The 21,026-nt window shown below is 37.4% G+C and overlaps 1 protein-coding gene across 1 annotated transcript; it reads left to right on the top strand.

Moving 5' to 3' along the window:
• Positions 1-824: 824 nt before the first annotated feature.
• Positions 825-21,008, top strand: ano11 (anoctamin 11). Its single transcript, XM_027170328.2, has 23 exons — positions 825-1,231; positions 1,730-1,844; positions 5,038-5,231; positions 5,319-5,426; positions 5,570-5,706; positions 5,805-5,862; positions 8,080-8,190; positions 8,992-9,157; positions 9,274-9,364; positions 10,654-10,750; positions 10,837-10,980; positions 11,134-11,271; positions 11,373-11,471; positions 11,591-11,693; positions 11,975-12,086; positions 13,341-13,395; positions 13,524-13,621; positions 14,982-15,118; positions 15,308-15,513; positions 15,606-15,742; positions 15,920-16,010; positions 16,146-16,277; positions 20,890-21,008. Exons 1-23 carry the CDS (start codon positions 1,100-1,102, stop codon positions 20,911-20,913), a joined length of 2,685 nt encoding a protein of 894 aa, XP_027026129.1. The 5' UTR covers positions 825-1,099; the 3' UTR covers positions 20,914-21,008.
• The last annotated feature ends 18 nt before the right edge of the window (positions 21,009-21,026 follow it).

Below are 21,026 nucleotides of genomic sequence, written 5' to 3'. Positions count from 1 at the left end.
TAAATTCTCATATTACTGCATTTTTTTAAATAGGTATTTTCATTTTCAGTTCCTTAATAAACCTGACCTAGAGTGATAAATATACTGTTAAAAAAAACCACATCCATTCGTTGTAGTTCTGCTGCTGTCTGTTGGTCAGTAGAGCGTATTTGCTCTTCACCCTATTACCAGTCAGCATTGAAGACACCTCCCACTACTCTGCAACACTGCAGTAACATCACTGGCAAGTGAGAGTTATTACGACATGGTGCGAGCAAGTGTGTGGCGCATTAGATTAAATGCAACACGTAGAAACGTATGGATCCCAGTAAAACAGCAGGATGTGCGGACTGGGATGCTCGTGGAGATGTAAAATGCACAAAGACTGAGGTGCAGTTGGATGATGGCACAAATAGAAATCCAGTTGCATTGCACAGCATCAATTCGTTTTTTTTTCTTCAAAAGTGATTTTGATTCTGTATATACTACAATATATAATATATACAGTGCAGGATTAGTATAAAATAAAATCTAATTTCATATTTGCATACTTGCAGATATGTTTCCCCTTTTAATAAAAATAAAAAAACGTACAGGATTTCAGTATCATGGCCTGCAGTAGGATTATGGTGTAGTATTGCAGGTTAGGACATTTTAAGTCCTTGTTAATAAGAGGATGTGGTGCTACTCTTGTAGGAGAGATACGGTAGTTCATTGCTTTTGTCTACCTCCCTCTGGAGTGCTACAGAGACAGAGGGATGCAGTGAATGAGAGAGCTTGCTGCAGCCTCTCCCCCTCCTCTCTCTCTCTCTCTCTCTCTCTCTCTCTCTCTCTCTCTCTCTCTCTCTCTCTCTCTCTTCGTGCTCCTCCTTCTTCTTACCTCTTTCACTGAACACACTTAGTGTGCACTCTTCTCTGCTCTCCGCTTAGCTCTTCACATAAAGGATATGTGTAAATAATTTGATTTCCCAAATAATTCAGTGAAATGTTTTATGTAGAAGTGCCTACTCTGGAATATGTAACTAGCACCATACACTACTATAGTTGGTGCGTTTGGGCCCCACTGAGCTTCAGAGTTCCTGCACCTCTGTTACTGATCTGGTGAGTTTGACGTTACTTGATGCTCAGGAGGAAGGGCTCAGAGCTGTCCAAGGACCGTGAGGTTCTGCTGGATCTGGAACACACTGGAGAATCACATGGAGCTGAATGTTATGGAAGCTTGGAGAATGGGGGCTTCATTCCTCCTCGATATGTAAGTGACATATATTAATCATTTTTACATTGTTTAAAGTTGTTAATCTACTGATTTAATCTACTAATACAGAATTCTAAGTATTATCCTCTGTGATGTGTTTTATGTTTTTGTTTTTTCACAAATTGCACTTATACTGTACTCTTTAAACTATTCACTGTTTCGCTTGCTGCGTTAAAATAGTAAGAATGATAAGTGTACAGTGATGCATTTTTCTTGCTAATTATACAGCCAGTACAGTTCATTAGATTCAATTTTAATAGATATTCTTTGACAGTTATCCTCCCATTTCCTACCTCAGATATTTGTCACATGGTCTGCTTAATTATTTCCTGCTTCATCGAAACTCATGCTTGAATAAGTCACTCAGGAGCTTTTGTGAGACAGAAGCTTTATAGCGTTTGATTTTTCAGGATCATTAATGGGAAATTTTTGCTGATTACACAACCACGTTATCATCAAGCTCATGCATCATCTCTGCCTGTTACATGAAACCAGCTAAATGCTGCATTAGACGACAACAATGATCCGATCTACGTCCAGTGCGAGAAGACAGCCGCTCCACCAACTCAGCCTTCAGGCAACTACTTCAGAGATGGCCGAACCAAAATAGGTAAACATGATACTTTATTTATTTATTTGCATTAATCCAATAGGAAGGAATGTCATCAACCTTTCAGATACAATTTGTAATGTTCATCCAATTATTTTGTTTTTGCTATTCAATGAAGACATTTGTGTTAGAGATCAAAAGATGATAGATCAGTATTTCAGGGTTTTTTTCCTGATCTTTACATCAAGCTGTGTTACATGTTACTGTGTTTACGGTAATAACCCTGAATATCTACTCTTAGTTTGAGCCCTAGGTTTCACCTTTTGCGAACTGCAGTATTTTTTTATTTGAATGGATAACCTGACAAAAAAGACCTGTCTTTTAGAGAAAAGTTAATTATTATGAAGCTTAATAAAGAGGGGGAAATCAAAAGAAAGAAATCAAATAAAAAAAGGCAGCTGATGACAAACACTGTGAAGAGCTATGAAGAAAAACCATCACATCACCAAGAAGTCTGTGAGAGAAGCATATAGGCCTCACCACAAGTTGCAAATCAGTCATCAGCCGTTAGAATCAGAAGGCCATATTGGAATTTGCTAACAAATACAGAGATGAGCCATAGAAGTTGTGGAAACATGATGAACCTCTATTAAAGTTAGAGAAACACAACATCATCTCTTCTCTACTCAACCCCCTGACTCCACCTGCTTCATGGTGCCTGACTGCAGAACACTTTGCTTCTTTCTACCACAAGAAGATTGAGAAAATCTGCAGGAGTTTCACTTCTGCCCACGACTGCACATACATCTCACAATCAGGATTTTCCTACTTCTTTGTTGTCGCATTTCTCAACTGTAGCAGCAGAAAAAATTTTACAACTCATTCGGTCTTGCAATCCTACCTCCTTCCCATTGGATCCACTCCCCTCCACTATGCTCCAGACCAGCTTGCAAGAAATTCTCCCCTTCATCACCACTATGATCAGTGGATCCATCTGGTCATGTACCAACTACCTTCAAGAGAGCAAAGGTTATCCCCATCCTGAAGAAATCTGCTCTGGATCCATCAGATATCAGTAACTACAGACTGATATCACTTCTCTCTTTTCTTTCAAAAATTCTTGAACGCATTGTCTAAAATCAACTGCCTGTCTATCTCATATCAGGTAACATGGAGAGGAGTGACATCTGTTCCACGCAGACTCTCCACTGGTATCCCACAGGGCTCAGTACTTGGTCCTCTTCTTTTCTCTCTCTATACTCACTCTCATGGTGGAGTTATTTTATCACACGGGTTCTCTTACCACTGCTATGCCGATGATACACAACTTATCTTCTCCTTCCTACCCTCAGATACCACTACTTCTGTTTGGATCTCAGCATGTCTGATAGACATTACATCGTGGATTCATCCCCAGGTCATGATCTTGCAATATCCCTGCATAAGGATCTGATCACCCCTTCAGTCACAGCTCGCAACATTTGGGTAACCATGGACAATCAATCGTTCTTTTCCATTCATGTTGCTAATGTGACACGCTCATGTCGGTTCCTTCCCTACAACATTAAAAGGATTTAGCCATTTTTATCCCTACAGGCTGCTCAGGTACTTTTCCAGTCTCTTGTCATCTCAAGACTGGACCAGGCAACCTATGAACACAATATCGTCCTCTGCAAATGATCCGAAATGCAGCTACATAACTTGTTTTCAACCTGCCTAAGTTCTCGCATACCACCCCGCTGCAACTATCCCTCCACTGGCTTCCGATAGCTGCACGCATCAGATTCAAAATGCTGATGCTGGCCTACAAAGCCAAAAACTGACTAGCTCCCTCAACCCTCAAAGCCCTCATCACTCCTCGCATTGCACCCCACACCCTCAGCGCTACCAGCACTGCTCGACAGCACTGCTCCACCATCTCTCCAGGTAAGAGGTAAGTATATTACAAGACTCTTTTCTGTTCTGGCACCAAGGTGGTGGAATGAACTTTCCCTAGGGGTCCGGACAGGGTCTAAGTCACTAGCTATTTTCAAACGGCGGTTGAAAACCTACTTATTCATGAAACACTTCAACTAGCACTTTCTTCCCTGTTTGTTGTATGTATGTATTTAAAAAAAACTCTGGATCAGGACCTCTGCCAAATGCTGTAAATGGAAATGGAAAAGCCAAAGGGTGGAGCTTAGAGCAAAGAATCCACGTATGATCCAAAACATATAACTACGTCTATTAAACACAGTGGAGGTAGAGTCGTGGCTTGCTTGGCATGGCTGCTTCTGGAACAGGATAATTAATCATTATTGATAATTATGTATTCACGATAGTAGCAGAAGAAAGAATTTAGAAGAAACGATTGTGCTGCCAATTTATGGGGAAATTAATCTAATTGAACTGAGTGGAACTTCATCATGTAGCAAAACAATATATAAAAACACAATACCAAAACTATAAAACACCTCATCAGGGGAAAAGTAGAAAAGTACATTCTCTCAGATGAACAGATTTCACCTCCTCTTGAAGAAGAAATTGTAAGACGTTGCAGTAAACTGGACAAGCACCACAAAAGAAGAAAGTTATTCACTTTGGAGATGTCAGTGGGTCATGCAACCAAATATTAAGTGTAATGTCCTTTAAACTACACCAAAGACTGTTCCAATACTTTTGCACATATAAAACCAATTTCTTTGTCACATGTTCTAGGTTGATGAACACATTTAGGTGTAAAGATTAAGGAACGATAGTTGAATACCAATCTAACATCTTATAGTTATCTTTTGATCCCAAACACAAATGTATTCAGTGCATAGAAAAAAACAAGAAGAATTTTGAGGGGAATGTAATTTCAAAGATACCTTAGAAACTATGATTTTGCAGTTTCACAGTTCAGTGGATCTGGATAGGTTCTACATTTTAAGTGATAAAACATGATATGTGTGCAGTTATAGGAAAATAATCCCTGATGCGGTGGAATGATATGAAACTTAGGTTAAGCATCACCATCACTTTTGATTGTTGATTAATTTGATGACAAATGCCAGTTATTTATAAAATAATTATAATTTTGTGGAATGCCAATGATTCAAGTTTCTTTTGTCACTAATGATTTAGTAGTCTTTCCCACAACAGCCACAATTTAATAAAACAAAACAACAAAAAAGACTTGTCAGCACAACAGCCTGCATCTGATTGTTTTTCTTTTCTGAACCTGTGTCTGTACGTTTTCCTTTCATGAACTCTTGCTGTTCGGGTGTCTAAGATTTTGTGCTGGTGTGGGAGGTGAAGTCCCGAAGGAAGAGGAGAGCTCAGTGTGAAGGCTCAGCAGAGCCCCAGGAGGATAAGGGGCAGGTGATTCAAGAGGAGAGCAGATCCGAGAAGAGGAAAGCACAGCTGGCCAGATGGAGGGACAAATTCATTCAGAATCTACAGACTGCTGGTCTTCTTTTAGAAAAGGTTTAAATTTGCATCGTGTTTCTCTTTAGAACCTGTAACACAGGGACTTGATTGAATTTTGTGTTTTGCTGTTGTTTCTATTACCAGGAGGAATCATCCAGTGTAAAAAAGACAGTACACTATTTGAAGCTCAATGCTCCTTGGGAGGTCCTGGTGTACTATGCTGAGGAATTAAGCCTCAGAGCACCACTACAGGTCAGCTAGTCCTGCTGCCTTTTCATATTTTTTCTTTTTTCTTTTACAAAGCAGTTGTGCATAATCTCCTCGGATGCTTAAAGGTCACAGATATAAATGTTATTGGAAACAGCATAGATTCGACATGATTTGTTATCCCACAGGCACAGCCGCATCCGGATTTTAACACCTCGGCCCGGGTTCTTCAAAAACTCTGGGTGCCAAACATCATGGCTGACTCGGTGCCTAACCGGCCAGTGGATTATTACACATGTGCCTTCCGCAAGTCCAAGATGGAAAAGTAAGGGCTGTTTAAATAATTTTTTTTTTGATGTATCTGGGTTGTTTTTTTTTGTTGTTTTTTTTTAACTGTGGCTGATGTCATTCGTTATTCTGAAGGTTTCTGGGCTGTGAGGATCATGAGAATTATTTCACCACCACACAGAGACACCGCATTGTGAGTGCACATTCTGTGCTGATTTAAAACATGTACTGACAAATAAATTATTGTCTTTTATTTTGGCTTTAAATATTTATATATTTATCGTGTTTATAATCTTTTAAGAATTATTTTATTAGGTGCAAAGTAATGAGCTCGTTCTTGTATAGAAGAATAATCAAAGACAAGTTAGTCAAAGTGGAGGACCGTTACATCCCAATGCACTTTATTCATTTTACCCCACAGCAATTTACCAGAACTAACATTTTTATTCATATATTAAAGAATCACATCATGCTTTGTATCTATCTATAGCTACTTGCATTATTTTGTACACTGATAATTGTGTTTAATAAGACAAACATGCAGTTTTCATGTTACTCAGGAACTGCACAGCCCTCGATTTAATAGTCTTGCTATGTCAAAAAACTTTAAGAACATAATTACCTCTGTTGACTGTTGCCAAACACTGTCCCAGGAGACCGTAATTATTAACAATTACTCACATCTTAATTGGTTTTTGATGAGGGTCGACCACATAAGCCCCTGTGTACGTTGCTACAACAGAAACTCTAATGTATTACACAAGCGTATTACTATTAAACTTTGATTTGCCTTGCAGTCAAATCTAACATCTTGAGAAACATAAACACCTTCAGACTACCGTAATTTCCGGACTATTGAGCGCACCTGAATATAAGCCTCACCCACTGAATTTAAAAAAAATATATTATTTTGAACATAAATAAGCCGCACATGTCTATAAGCCGCAGGTGGTACATTGAAACAAATTAACTTTACACAGGCTTTAACGAAACATGGCTTGTAACAAAAAATAAAAAAAATAGCAGTAAACAGTAGCCTACCAAAGAAAGTCATTTGTCACTGTCTTCTTCCTCCTGTGCACTGAAACCACTTAAGTCATCTCCTTTGGTGTCAGAGTTAAAGGTAAGGTCTTGTTGAGGAGGAGTTGAAGGAGCAGGAAGTTGGTCACATATTCACAGATTGGAGTTTCCCGAGACAATTACTCCTGAGCTAAACCCTGTTACTACACAAATAACACCTCTTTTCTATCATAGTAATGTAGAGAGGCAGCTACAACCGCGTTTTGTGTAATAACAGCGTTTAGCTCAAGAGTTATTGACTCGGGAAAGTCAAATCTGTGAATATGCACCAACTTCCCGCTCCTTCAGTTCTCTCCAGCGCTGGAAAGCTGATCCTATATTAACACGTCCTACTTCTTGCCTTATTGTAAACCTTTCTTCGCTTTCTTTCTGTTTTTATCCTCCATGTCAATGTTGAAACCGCTTTTTGCTAATGTCACACATGCGCACTGAACACTCTCTCTGCCGCATATTGACAAGACCCGCCCCTTTCTACTCATTGGTTACACGTTTGTTTTGATTTTTAGTTTGTGGTCCCGACTCAGTTTTCGGAAGCATTTCTCAAACATCGGAGACCGGAGACCCTACCTTTAACCCGTTCGGCAATTTCATTGGTCTAATGAAAGCTTCATGTCGCCAAAAAACAGAGCACATCACAGAATGTAGTTTTTTTGTTTTTTTGTTTTTTAAAAAAAAAAAAAAAACCAACAAATTCAAAGCTGGAAAAATCCATATATTAGCCGCGTCATTGTTTACGTGGGAAAAAGTTGCGGCTTATAGTCCAGAAAATACGGTAATCAAAATTGAGAAATTAAACTATCATTATTATATAATGTATCCAAATCCAATTCAATGTTTTGGATTGATACTTTGATTGAAAAGGATATTATTGCAGATGATTATTGAAAAAGAATATTGAGGTGTAAATATTTGAATAGGCTTGTAAGGTGATTTACCGATATTTTTGATATTTAATAGTCGTTTTATACATCATCATCACGCACGTGTTATTGACAGTCCTACTCAGGTTCTGAACACAGTTTGGGAACATATCAGTCAGAGGCTATTAAATCATATCGTATCGTATCAGATTCAGTGGTTTTGATAAATATCGAATCAAGTGTCTCATGTGTAAACCTGACCCTATTACATGCTGACACTCATATACTAGTATGTCAGTATAGACTTTATAAATATGGTTAAAATGCTCTCATATTTCAGAAAAACTTGCTAAACTGACTTAATGCCTATTAGTTGTACCTATACTTGATAATAATGTTGTTGAATCTTAAGGCATGTCATATAACTCGTTTTCAGCATAACACATACTAGGATGTAATTACCTGTGCAGGTGTATGAAGTCTTAGCAAGGACGGTATATGGCAAACGGAAGCATGCTGAGGTTGGAGTGGCTCGACTGTTAAATGAAGGTGCCTTCAAAGCAGCATTTCCACTACATGATGTAAGAGATTTGAACTGCCGGAGTAATGCGTTTAATTTAGTGTACACGTGGAAATGTTTTCTTGTTCACAATATTTTTAATTACTGCAAATACTGAGTAATGAATTGTTTAATACACAGTACATACAGCAAATGTGAATAAGGTGGAAATTGATTGTATGATCCATATTTGGCTAACTATCTGAGCTGTAGCTGTATACTTTATTAACTGTCTCTTTGGTAACCAGGTGGTACATCTGGAAATGATTTTCTGGTAGCATTTTATTGTACAATACATTCAATTCTTATGTAAATAGATGCCATGTGTATGGCAGAAATTGATAGAATTTAATCAGCTATTTAGTTTCAAGTTGTAGAATGTTTAATATTGTTGAATATCTACATAATTAATACATATTAGATAATATCAGAGCTGCTACACATTTGTTGGCTGTACCGACCTACACTTTACGATAGGATCGGGAAATCTTTACTGAGTTTGAGTAGTGTGTAATATAAACAATGACTAATAATATATGACTAACATATACCAACATTATTCTGTTATCCTAGCATCAGTACTGTCATATGCCAAAGTGTTGTTCCTCATGAGTTACTTTGTACATACATATTTACCATGCAAAATAGCCACTAACTATTATTTGTAAGTAAAATTATTACTTAATAAAATAAAAGAATTATTAAATAATTATTAAAATTATTACAATAATTTGCTGTACAAACCTGGTAGTTTTCACATAAAGTACTTTAAAATATTATTTACGTTCTAGAAATTATTAAGTGCTTCCTTCTTTATTCTCAGGGTCCCTTTGAGCTACCAGGAGATGAGATTTCTCCTGATCAGTTAAACAGGAGGCAGGTCCTGTATAACTACTGGGCTCGCTGGTCCAAATGGTACAAGTACCAGCCTTTGGATCATATACGAGAATACTTTGGGGAGAAAATAGCTCTTTATTTTGCATGGCTCGGTGAGCAGGCACTTCTCATTTGGTGCATCTTGATATTGAGATTAAGATGGTAATATTAAGTGCAAACAAATCATTCATGAGTGACATCATACAGATTTTCTCTTTGGTCTGTACAGGCTTTTACACAGTGTGGCTCCTTCCTGCAGCTATAGTTGGGACCGTTGTGTTTGTCTCAGGCATCATGACTATGGGATCCAACACTCCAGCGTCAGTATCATACACAAATGCAATGTTCTTACAAAACTTTTCTGAAACGTGATCAAACACACTACTGCAGCAAAACAGTGTAATGTCAGTGTGTGTCTTTTTTTGCCTTTAATCTGTTTCTATGGAAACAGTTGGCCAATGGTGCTGTATAGCAGCTGCTGGGATGGGGGTGTTTGCAGCAAAAGCACTAAACTGCAAAGACAGTGAGCGATGCATGAAGATCAACTTCAGTCAGAAAACAGATGGATGTCTGACTCTTCTTTCTGCATAGTCACTGACAGTGTCTCATATGTTCACCATATAAGTGCTATTGATCCATACTTAAAACTAATGTACTCTATCAAGCCGTAAGACACTTATGTTATTTGCAGAACAGATCATATTTTGCCTCATTAGCGTTTAATATCTCAAGATAATGTAAGATTAAGAGAAAGCAGATTAGGTCATCGCTGTGATGCACCACCTTCATCCAAATTTTTTTAGATGCAGAGATTTATTACATTTATTGTTTTTATTCGTTTTCTCATGTCCCCTCACAGATTTATTCTATTTAGTCACAGTTTACATAAGGAAGGATGGAGGTAGTTCTTGGTAGTTCTTCAAATTTTTATATGTATTTTTGCATTTCTATTTCATCTTAAGTAGATAAATAATGAGCTTACTATTTGTAACATTATTACTATTTATTACAGCCTATGAGGATGTAATACAACTGTAATGACAGTGTTATCACCATTATGTGACTCTGACCTAGCTACAAAAAAACATCTAATTGAATAGTCATCATATTGTTATTGGTCAAAATTATCAGAAGTTACAAAAAAATAATACATCTGAGATCTGATGGAATAAGCCTTTATAAGTGTACATGTGTTTTTCTGTGAATTGCTAAGAACAGTGCATAGTGGCATGTACCGTTATACACCTTGTCCGTCATAAAATTTGGATGTAATGCATTGTTAAAAACATTTACTTTTATGGCATTTGGCAGACACCCTTATCCAGAGTGACTTACATTATATTCACCTGAGCAATTGAGTGTTAAGGGCCTTGCTCAGGGGCCCAACAGTGGTAGCTTGATGGAACTGGGACTTGAACGCATGACCTTCCGATCAGTAGTCCAACATCTTAACCACTAGGCTACCACCTCCCAGTATACCAATACATCCTGATACTGGTTTTCTGGATCACAGACTAAGAATACCATCAGCATATACAACATATTTTCAAATACAATTAAGTGTTAATTTAAGTAAAGTGTAACTTTGTATTATTTATGTTACACATAGGAAAGAAATCTGCGAAAGCGGGGGCCGGTACCTTATGTGCCCTCTCTGTGACACCTGTGAAGCCTGGAATATATCAGACATATGCCCCATGGCTAAGGTACACAGCCTACAGCTTTCTGTAAGTCACTGTGGTTTGCTGTAAGGTTTTCCCACATATTTGAATTGAAATATTACCATTTTTAGGTGGGTTATCTGTTTGACCATCCTGGCACAGTGTTCTGTAGTGTGTTCATGTCCTTTTGGGCCGTCACCTTCCTGGAGTACTGGAAACGCAAGAACGCTACTCTGGCTCATCACTGGGATTGCATGGACTTTCATGAAGAGGAGGTCTGGCAAAGAATTCTGTGTAGAATGATTAGAGAGCATTGTGGCAGTTTATTATTATTATTATTATTATTATTATTATTATTATTATTATTATTATTATTATTATTATTATTATTATTATTATTATTATTATAGAAATGTCTGTATTTTTAGGAGCCTCCACGGCCAGAGTTTGCTGCCACAGCCCCTGCGATGGAGGAAAACCCTGTGACTGGAATAAAGGAGCCCTATTTCCCAGAAAATGCCCGGATCTCCCGTATGTTCACCGGATCAATGGTCATTGTCATAATGGTGAGCCTGGGGCCTGATGGGAAGCAATCTCCCAAGATTAAAGATTTGTCTGTATCTTTACTTGTTTTTATTTTCTCATGGTTGCCTCTTCTTTCCCTCAGCTGTGCGTGGTGATGATATTTTTAGTGACTGTCATAATCTACCGCAGTATAGTGAGTGTGATGATGTACAAGACAGGGAGTTCCATGCTGCGCACTGAGGCAAGCACTCGGAGAAACAGTTCATTACGATCCAGCTCTCTGCATGGTTTATTGCTACAATCAATATTGCTGCCTGCAACTTATCTTAAACTGTGTATCTTTTCTGTATTTCTCTCTAGGCTGGGAACATTGCCAACATCTCCAGCAGTATGGTGAACCTGGCTCTGATCTTGCTGATGGGGCAGGTGTATACAGCGCTAGCAGAACGACTCACAAAATGGGGTCCGCATTCTGCTGTTGACTCTCGAGCCTGTAAACCAGCGCAGTGTTCTTTAATGGCCTTAAAATAAGAATGAAAATCAATAAGCCATTAAGACTGAGCCTTCATCACACTTCACACCAGCTTGTAGATATGACAGCACATTGTAGTTATTACATTATTATTATTTGTTATAGATATTCAATGTACAGAACAATATTGTTTTATTGTCCAGTTTTATTCGAACAAGTTAAATACTGAAAATCAGACTTTGTTTTTTTCCTTTATTTGTTTTTTTGTACAGAAATGCACAGGACACAGACACAGTATGAAGACGCTTTTACTTTTAAGGTGTTCATCTTCCAGTTTGTTAACTTCTACTCCTCCCCTTTTTATGTGGCCTTCTTCAAAGGAAGGTATGATAATAACCATTTACTTATTTTTTTACTTAAAAGTAGCATTTTTATTTATTTTTTTTATTTTTATGCATATAACACTGGTTGAAAAACCTGCTAATTTTCATATAAGGACAAAAGTTGCACCACTTCATTGTTTATGAATTAATTGTGTATGCTCAAATTTATAGTAATAGTACTCAGTGTCCATGGCAGGGTTTAATGCCTTAACAGGAACCCTATAAGGCCATGAGATGAAATCTTCACACATAATAAACAGGAGTTGTGTTCGTCCCACTGGGAACCACGTCACATGCTTGAGAGGAGGATTTAACAGCTCACATTTATAAATAATTTACAATATATATATATATATATATATATATATATATATATATATATATATATATATATATATATATATATATATATATATATATATATACAGTTGAGGAAATAAAAAAAAAGGCCAGTGCTGGTTCATAAGACTTTAGGCTTATGGTACAGAAAGAATAACAATAAACTAATTTATTTCTTATATCAGAGGTTTAAAGAATATGATGTTCCACCAAGTAAAATTGCTTATTCTATAATATATTTAAAATTTTTAATTTATCATTATATTTTTTAAGCATCATATGTGCTTAGTTATAATTTGCTGGAATAAAAATGAAGTAAATCGACTGCTGGAAAAACTGCTTGAGTAATTCTCACATGTTTATAAATTCCAATTACAACTAATCATGTAAAAAATATATATATTTTTTAATTAAATTAAAAAATTTACTATGCTATGCTGAAATGATCACCAGTATAAAAAACAAAGCTAATGTTAGCAGACAAGCTAACTTAAAGGTTAGATGTTTTTGGGGTTTCAGCAGTTTGTTAGCTCGCTTGCTTATGTTAATTCATCTAGTTAGCAAAGATACTCTTTACACATTACCCTGAACACTGCCTATGGTATAATCTTAAATTGAATACAGTCGATTAAAGTTGAATACAGCTTTCATACTGTAAAACATTAAAAGATCTGGCATTTAAGGCATTTAAATACACAGATATATGGTCAGTTTTGCCAGGAGTACTAATCTGTGTTCAGATTACTATTACACCATTACTATTACTGTTATCGATCTATTACAACATTTATGTTCTTTGTTGTAATGAAGGAATATGTACCTAAAGACATTACAAACCTCTGCACTCACTGTAGCACAGTAGTGGTTTTCTAAATGCCTCTTCTTATCTTCCCTATCGATTCTGCTCTCCAAACAGATTTGTCGGTTATCCCGGTCACTATGGCACGTTATTTGGGATGAGGAACGAGGACGTGAGTTCTGTACACTAATGAGCACACGTGTACATTAGTGCTAAAAACATCTACTTAAAACCTCATTAGCATTTGTGAGTGGTGTGGTTAATTGTGTGGTTTGTTCTTCTTGGGTGGACGGATTGCAGTGTGGTCCAGGGGGCTGTCTGATCGAGCTGGCTGAGCAGCTTTTCATCATCATGATGGGGAAACAGCTCATCAACAACATTCAAGAATTCGTCCTACCGTACGTTCCTGACAATATGGTGCTGTTTGAACTCTGATCTCTTTATTATGAGTGTCTTTTTGAGTCTTGTGCAATTTATGTACCTATTATAACTCTTATCTGCTGTTCCCTAGTGTTAATAATAATAATCGTAATAATTATTACCTATCACAACTATTAGAATTCGCTTATTGTATTAGAGTATCGAATTCCCTTTGTGCATTGTGCTGATTGTTGAAGTCAGTGAGTCAGCAGTGTGAAGTGTTGCAGTGTGGCTCTCTGCCATGTGGCAGTAACTTTACTACTGCTGAACTCAGCAATGTGACCTTATCACATACTGTGTGTGTGTGTGTGTGTGTGTGTGTGTGTGTGTGTGTGTGTGTGAGAGAGAGAGAGAGAGAGAGAGAGAGAGAGAGAGAGAGAGAGAGAGAGAGAGAGAGAGAGAGAGAGAGAGAAAGCACATATATGTTTTTAAGAGAAAGGGATTTCTAAGTTAGTGAATGCACCAAAACAGACATTTATGAACAAGGCACATTATTTCCCAAAAAGATGACATTTATCACATAGATAAAAGGATGTCCTGGGCTATAGCAGAGCTTTCAATGTTCTTTTCAATAATGCATCATGCATCTTCACGAACAGTTTCTATTTAAAGCTGTGGTCTGTCATGTTCAAAAGTGTTTCTGAGCCTAAAATACTCAAATCGTTTTAAAGAGGATTTAGAAATATAATGATATAGTAATTATACTACAGTATAATACTAAGTATATATCAGTAATTAGAGTAATTATATAAACTAAACAGAGGTGACTACATTTTTAATATTGATACGTGATGCATCACTCGTCGCTATGGTGATACAATATCCAGCTGAAAACTGCACAGTGAACTGAAACGATGCATAAAAATGAGAAGAAGGAAAAGGAAGAAAGTAACTGGGCTGGATTGTGGTTTATTTTGCTTTGTAAAAAAAAAGTGCTTCTGAAGCAGCTGTTACACTGGAATTTTGACTCTATTCCACATTATTATTTGCTGATCCACCTATATATATATATGCTTTGTGGTGAAATGGTGTTCTTTCTCTGTTCCTGTTAGCAATGTTGCCACCTTTATGCACATTTTGTACATTTTTTGTCAACCAGGAAATATTCTACATTTTAAATTCAGCTTTTCAGCTCTGCCCTGTTTTTATAAGAAGTAACTGATGGAGTTTTAACAGAGATTTAACAAATTTAACAGAGAAATGAGAGGAATTGAGAGGATGTCACTGTGTGTGTGTGTGTGTGTGTGTGTGTGTGTGTGTGTGTGTGTGTGTGTGTGTGTGTGTGTGTGTGTGTGTGTGTGTGTGTGTGTGTGTGTGTGTGTGTGTGTGTGTGAACAGTAAAGTAAAGGCATGGAGACAGAAAAAGTCCCTGACCTCGGTGAAGAAGGCTCAGAGCGGCCGGGCGGCACAGCGCTGTGAAGAGGACTATGAGCTGATCGAGTGTGAAGGCCTGTTTGATGAGTATCTTGAGATCGGTAAGACTCTTAAAGATTACTGATCCATAAACACAGTGCTGATTTTAAAATGTGCCGGACCGATATTGTTCAGGACACACTGTGCATCGATTGTAAATTGAATTTTCAGACTCAGTAACTTGTGATGTGTGGTGCAAATTTTTAAGGAGCTGATTTAATTCTTTTTTAACTGCTATCTATTTTGCACAGTGCTGCAGTTTGGCTTTATCACCATCTTTGTGGCTGCGTTCCCACTCGCTCCACTCTTTGCTCTGCTGAATAACTGGGCTGAAGTGAGACTGGATGCACACAAGTTTGTGTGTGAATACCGGCGGCCTGTGGCTGAGAGAGCGCAGAATATTGGCGTGTGGTTCATCATTCTTGAGGCCCTTTCTCACATTTCTGTCATTGTGAATGTGAGCGTCAGTCTCTCACATGGGCATTTTCAATTTCTGACGGCTTGTTTTCTAGGTTGCCAGGTTAGTAAAAATTACTTATTGTCTTCTAGGCTTTCCTGATTGCATTCACTTCTGATTTTCTGCCTCGACTGCTGTACCAGTATAAGTTTGATAATGACTTAAATGGTTATGTGAACTTCACACTGGCGTACGCTCCACCCAACTCCTCTCGCCATGACATGTGCAGGTCAGTTATGTAGTAATACTACTACAACTACTATTATTACTATTACTACTACTACTAATAATAATATAAATTTAGCCTCAAGTTCATTTGGTTCTAAAAGATGTTTTTTTCCCTGAAAATGAAGCCATTCTACCGATGATCTGTCAGAGTTTGTACTGCGCTTGTGTGTTGACTCAGGTACAAGGCTTTTCGAGATGAAAACGGGAAGTACACTCTAGTTTACTGGGAACTTCTCGCCGTCAGACTTGGCTTCATCATTGCGTTTGAGGTAAGCACTGTCTAATCCATTCAAACTATGATATATACTATGTACTATAATATATTATAGTACAGTAATAAAATACAGACTACTAGTTTTGTATTGCTGTTCATTAATTAAAAATCTGGTATGTTCCGTGTTTAGCATGTGGTGTTCTTCGTGCTGCGCCTGATTGACTGGATGGTTCCGGATGTACCGGAATCTCTGGAGCTGAAGGTGAAGCGTGAGCGCTACCTGGCCAAGCAGGCTTTGGCTGACAACCAGGAGGCGCTGTTGGTGAGCAAAATAAAGACTTTAGACTCAGGGCAAACACATAGTGTACACACTATCAGTGCTTTTTTAAACGCACGCTGTCTTCTAGCGTCCTCTGGCCTGTTATTCATAGATCTGAAAGTGGCGTGCTGTGTATTAGCATTTTTAGCAACAACTTGGGATGATCAAAAATGTATTAAAATGTATAATAAAATCTAAATTCCTAGAAATGTTAAAGTTTATTTTATGACTGCTTGAAAAGGTAATATTAGCATTCATAGCTAATGCTAAAGCTAGTTGTTCTACAGAAATCACACAGCTCTACATGGTTTTTCTGACAGTTTAAACTTTTACTGAACACTTCACTACTTTACAGCAATGTTCAGGTGTAGCCATCACTAAACATCGAGCTGATGTGAGCTAATAGGACCAGATTTGTTAAAAGGATTTTATTCCCTAAAATGGGTTCACAGGCAATAATATATTTTAAGTTAACACAAATGATGTTTATATGCAATTTGCAATGGGAAATGCTGGTATAAGAAAATAATCAATGGTGTGGTCGTCTGATGCCTTGTATCGATTAATGTCTTAAAATGTACTGAATTGTGAAAAGTCTTTTATTTCTCTAATACCACAGCAAATTTTATACTGATTATAAAATTTAAATGAATTAAAGAATGGTGCATGAGGATTTTTTATATTTTATATTATACAGATGTGTGTGATTGTAAATCTATATAGGGGTGTGTGTGTGTGTGTGTGTGTGTGTGTGTGTGTGTGTGTGTGTGTGTGTGTGTGTGTGTGTGTGTGTGTGTGTGTGTGTGTGTGTGAGTCCAGGTTTGTTACATGAGTAAACCAGTGACCTTAAACATGGAACTGATTTGGTGTAAAGGGGAAATGGTTTGTATTAAAGCCGTGTTGTGATGCTGAGGTGTATTCTGGGAAAATCTAATTAGGCAGCAGTTGATACCATAGGGAGCGCTGAAGCTTTTACATTTAAATTTACATTTACATCTCTCTCTCTCTCTCTCTCTCTCTCTCTCTCTCTCTCTCTCTCTCTCTCTCTCTCTCTCTCTCTCTCTCTCTCTCTCTCTCTCTCTCTCTCTCTCTCTCTAAGACATACTGGTGCTCCATTTTCTCAGGTTTAAAGGGTCCTTTTGTGTAGCTGTATATTATCTGCTCTATTTTTGCATAAGAAGAAAGAATAAGCATTTTTCCTTTTTTATCACAATCTGTATGAATCCTAATACTTAAAGATTTTTCCCCCCACTTTTTTAATTTTCTTTTATTGCCTTTCATAACAAACCTTCACTATTACAAATAGCATTTATCATTGTTTAGTTTGTATAATGAGGCTGAGTTTTCAGTGATACCCAGGGATGCTTATCTTTTCAGCGTTGGACACAATTCAATGGATATTACCATAAAAATTAGTTCCAATTTTGACCCGATGGTGGTGCTAGAGTGTTTCCTATCAGTGTTCCTATCACTATCAGTTCCAAACTAGCATTAGAACAAAAATACACCTTCTTTGTACTAACCCATAATAATAATAATAAGGACAAAGTTCACTCATTATCTTTCGTACAGTACAGAAGGGTAATAACACACAAGAGTTTCTTTGTGGAAAGAGAGAGGGATTCTTATCAGTTTTAGGACTTTTACCTCCACTGTTATACTGGAACACTGAAGACATGTCCTTAAAGGTGGGGACTCCGTTGTTTAAAAGCCAATGCCGACATTTGAAATCACCAAAACAAACACATCCCTAACCCAAACGGGTCCCACCCCTGTATTGATATCTCCGCCCACACATTCATACGCAACCCAGGCAACTAATGGAAAGAAATGTGTCTTTAACATTGCTGAAGGGAAGAACAATACGATTGCAGATTAACAAACAAGCTAAAATGACACACAAGCATAATCATGCAAAGGACATTACTCACCTATCGAGAAGGATAAATGCGGCCTTGGCGTCTTAAGTAAAGTTGGCCGCATATTCACAGATTCGAGTTTCCCGAGTCAATAACTCCTGAGCTAAACGCTGCTAATATCAAAACGCGGTTGTAGCTGCCTCTCTACATTACTACGATAGAAAATAAGTGTTATTTGTGTAGTAACAGCGTTTAGCTCAGGAGTTATTGACCTGGGAAACTTGAATCTGTGAATATGCGCCAACTTCCCGCTCCTTCAGTTCTCTCCAGCACTGGAAACACGGGTCCTATATTAACACGTCCTACTTCTTGCCTTATCGTAAACCTTTCTTAGCTTTCTTTCTTTGTTTTTATCCTCCATATCAATGTTAAAACCGCTTTCTGCTAATGTCACTCATGCGCACTGAACACTCTCTCTGCCGCATATTGACAAGACCCGCCCCTTTCTACTCATTGGCTACTTGTTAGTTTTGTATTTGTTTTGTTTGGCCGCCCAACGCAGTTTTCTGAAGCATTCCCAAACAACGGAGACCCTAACTTTACTGTGTTCTGTAACTTGAAAGAAATTGTGCTGTTGCACTGGGACATCAGTGTGTAACAAATAATAACTGAATCTGGTTTTGAAGATGTGTGATCTGTTGCCTTTGCACGTAACTAGACTGACCAGCTAATGTAACAGAATGCACTTCTACCGTAATTATCAATGTATTTATTCTGCTAATAAATTCAACTTATCGCCACTTCTTCATAATATTAAAGCAGTTAATTATTCATACAGCTTAATAAATATTAATAATATTCGGCAGTACACAGTAACAGTTTTCTAGATGTCATGTAGATTTTTCTCCATTCACAGTGAGTCTGAAACCTAACTTACCATAGAAATAAACCTGGGCCTGTTTTGTTATTCATTTGGACTGTTTATTTTAAAACTGCATTTATACTACTTAGCAGTTGCTTTCTAGAGATTTTAGGGCCACATTCTTCGATTAATATTAAGTCTCCAGAGTACCAGGGTGTATTTTTCCAAGATTTTGTGCCTATAGCAGAGCCTTGTTTTTCTTAACTGACAACTCCAGCCTGGAACACATAAAATATGTTTAAATATCTGTGATGTGTTTAACAGTTCTGGTTCATTGTTTAGTTGATATTGTTTGGAGGATATTTCTTACACAGGTTCAATAACATTTACTGTAGGTAACATGTTATGGTAACAGTACATAAAAAATCCTGCTCTAATGCCTGAATTAATACTTACATAAATATGAACTAATGATGAGTTAAGGCATGTACTGATCATGAACTTCAACTAAGAGGTGAGGAGAGGTTTATGAATTCATATGTGAGTAACAACCACCTTAAATCCATGTTAGAACATGTTTATTAATGTATTCATTAACAGATGGGGCTAAACTCAATCAACATGCTCGGTTTTCTAATTTCTTTATTTCCTTTCCTTTCTTTATTTCCTAAATATTCTGTCTTAGATTTTTGAATCCGTATCTCGATTCCTTTTGCACACAGACAGTTGAAAAAAACATTTCAATACACTTTCTACTGTGTCTGATTGTGTACATGACAAATAAAAGTTGAATTTGAGTCTTTAAGGTAGAATATGAATGAATTAACTAATCATTCGAAATATTTTGGACATGTATTATTTATATTATTTGCCATATACTATGTAGCTGCAAACACAAAGATCTTTGGATGGCACTGGATTACTTACATAATTTACACTGGTTCTCTTTATCGAACATAGAAAGGCACACTAATAGGTTTGGAGGTTGGGGTCAGAGCGCAGGGTCAGTCATGATACAACACCCCTGGAGCTGTGAGGGTTAAGGACATTCTCAAGGGGACAACAGTGGTAGCTTGACAGTGATGGGGTTTGAACCCCAAACCTCCAATCAACAAACCAGATCGTTAACCGATTGAGCCACCAACTTCCACAGTTTAATAATAACCAATGCAATATTGAAATTCGTATTCTTTCTTATAGAGCAGGTTTGATTTAATTTACTCCCATGTGTTAATCAGTACTTTAACTACCATGTAGGAGCATGTATTTAAGGTGGTCATTACTCAAGCATGAATTCATGACTCATTCATGACCAATGTTATTTGTCATAGTGCTGTTTTTCTAAAGCGTTTCCAGCATTTGATAGGAGGAAAAAAATGTAAATGATCTCAAACATAAGGGATAACAGCAAGATTTGAAGCACTTTTTTTACTGCAGTGATTCAGCTTGTTTCGTTTATGGCTGGATTAGCATATTAACAAAATATATACAGTAAATGCACTGCTGCATTGCTGTCTTTAGATATAGATGTGTTCCCAGTGGTTCGGCTGGAAACCGAATAGCACCGGGGTAACCATTAGCCAAAATGAAAAGAAATTTAAACCAATTTAGAATTCTGTTATAAATGTACTAATATTCTAGGTGAATTTTTGGCTGTTGTGTTTTTGTCAGTCGTCATCGCTGTTAAAAACACATAGCACTTTAGTTCTAATTACATGTTATTGTACTGAATTCCTCCTTTCCTTCACTGTGTGCTCATGTACTCAGAACTACAGTGTCAAACATCTGATCAGTATTAACTTAGTTTCACCTTCACATGTTTCCACTCTTTTCCTGTTTGTCTTTTTTCCCCTCTCTTTTTCGGTCCATCTGCCATCTGTTGTGCTCCATGAAGCAAGCAACGCGTCTGGCAACTTGAGGCGAGTCTGCAGGGTCTGAGGGTCTCCAGGAGAGGGTGCACTTATAAAGCAAGGGCTGGACCCCATCAACAATCAGCACACAGGAACAGACTTTCAAAAAAAAAAAAGTTTG

This window comes from Tachysurus fulvidraco, chromosome 23 (assembly GCF_022655615.1).
Source record: "Tachysurus fulvidraco isolate hzauxx_2018 chromosome 23, HZAU_PFXX_2.0, whole genome shotgun sequence".
NCBI lineage: Eukaryota > Metazoa > Chordata > Actinopteri > Siluriformes > Bagridae > Tachysurus > Tachysurus fulvidraco.
The sequence above is the reverse complement of the archived record's forward strand: the minus strand, read 5'-3'. Positions and strand labels throughout refer to the sequence as shown.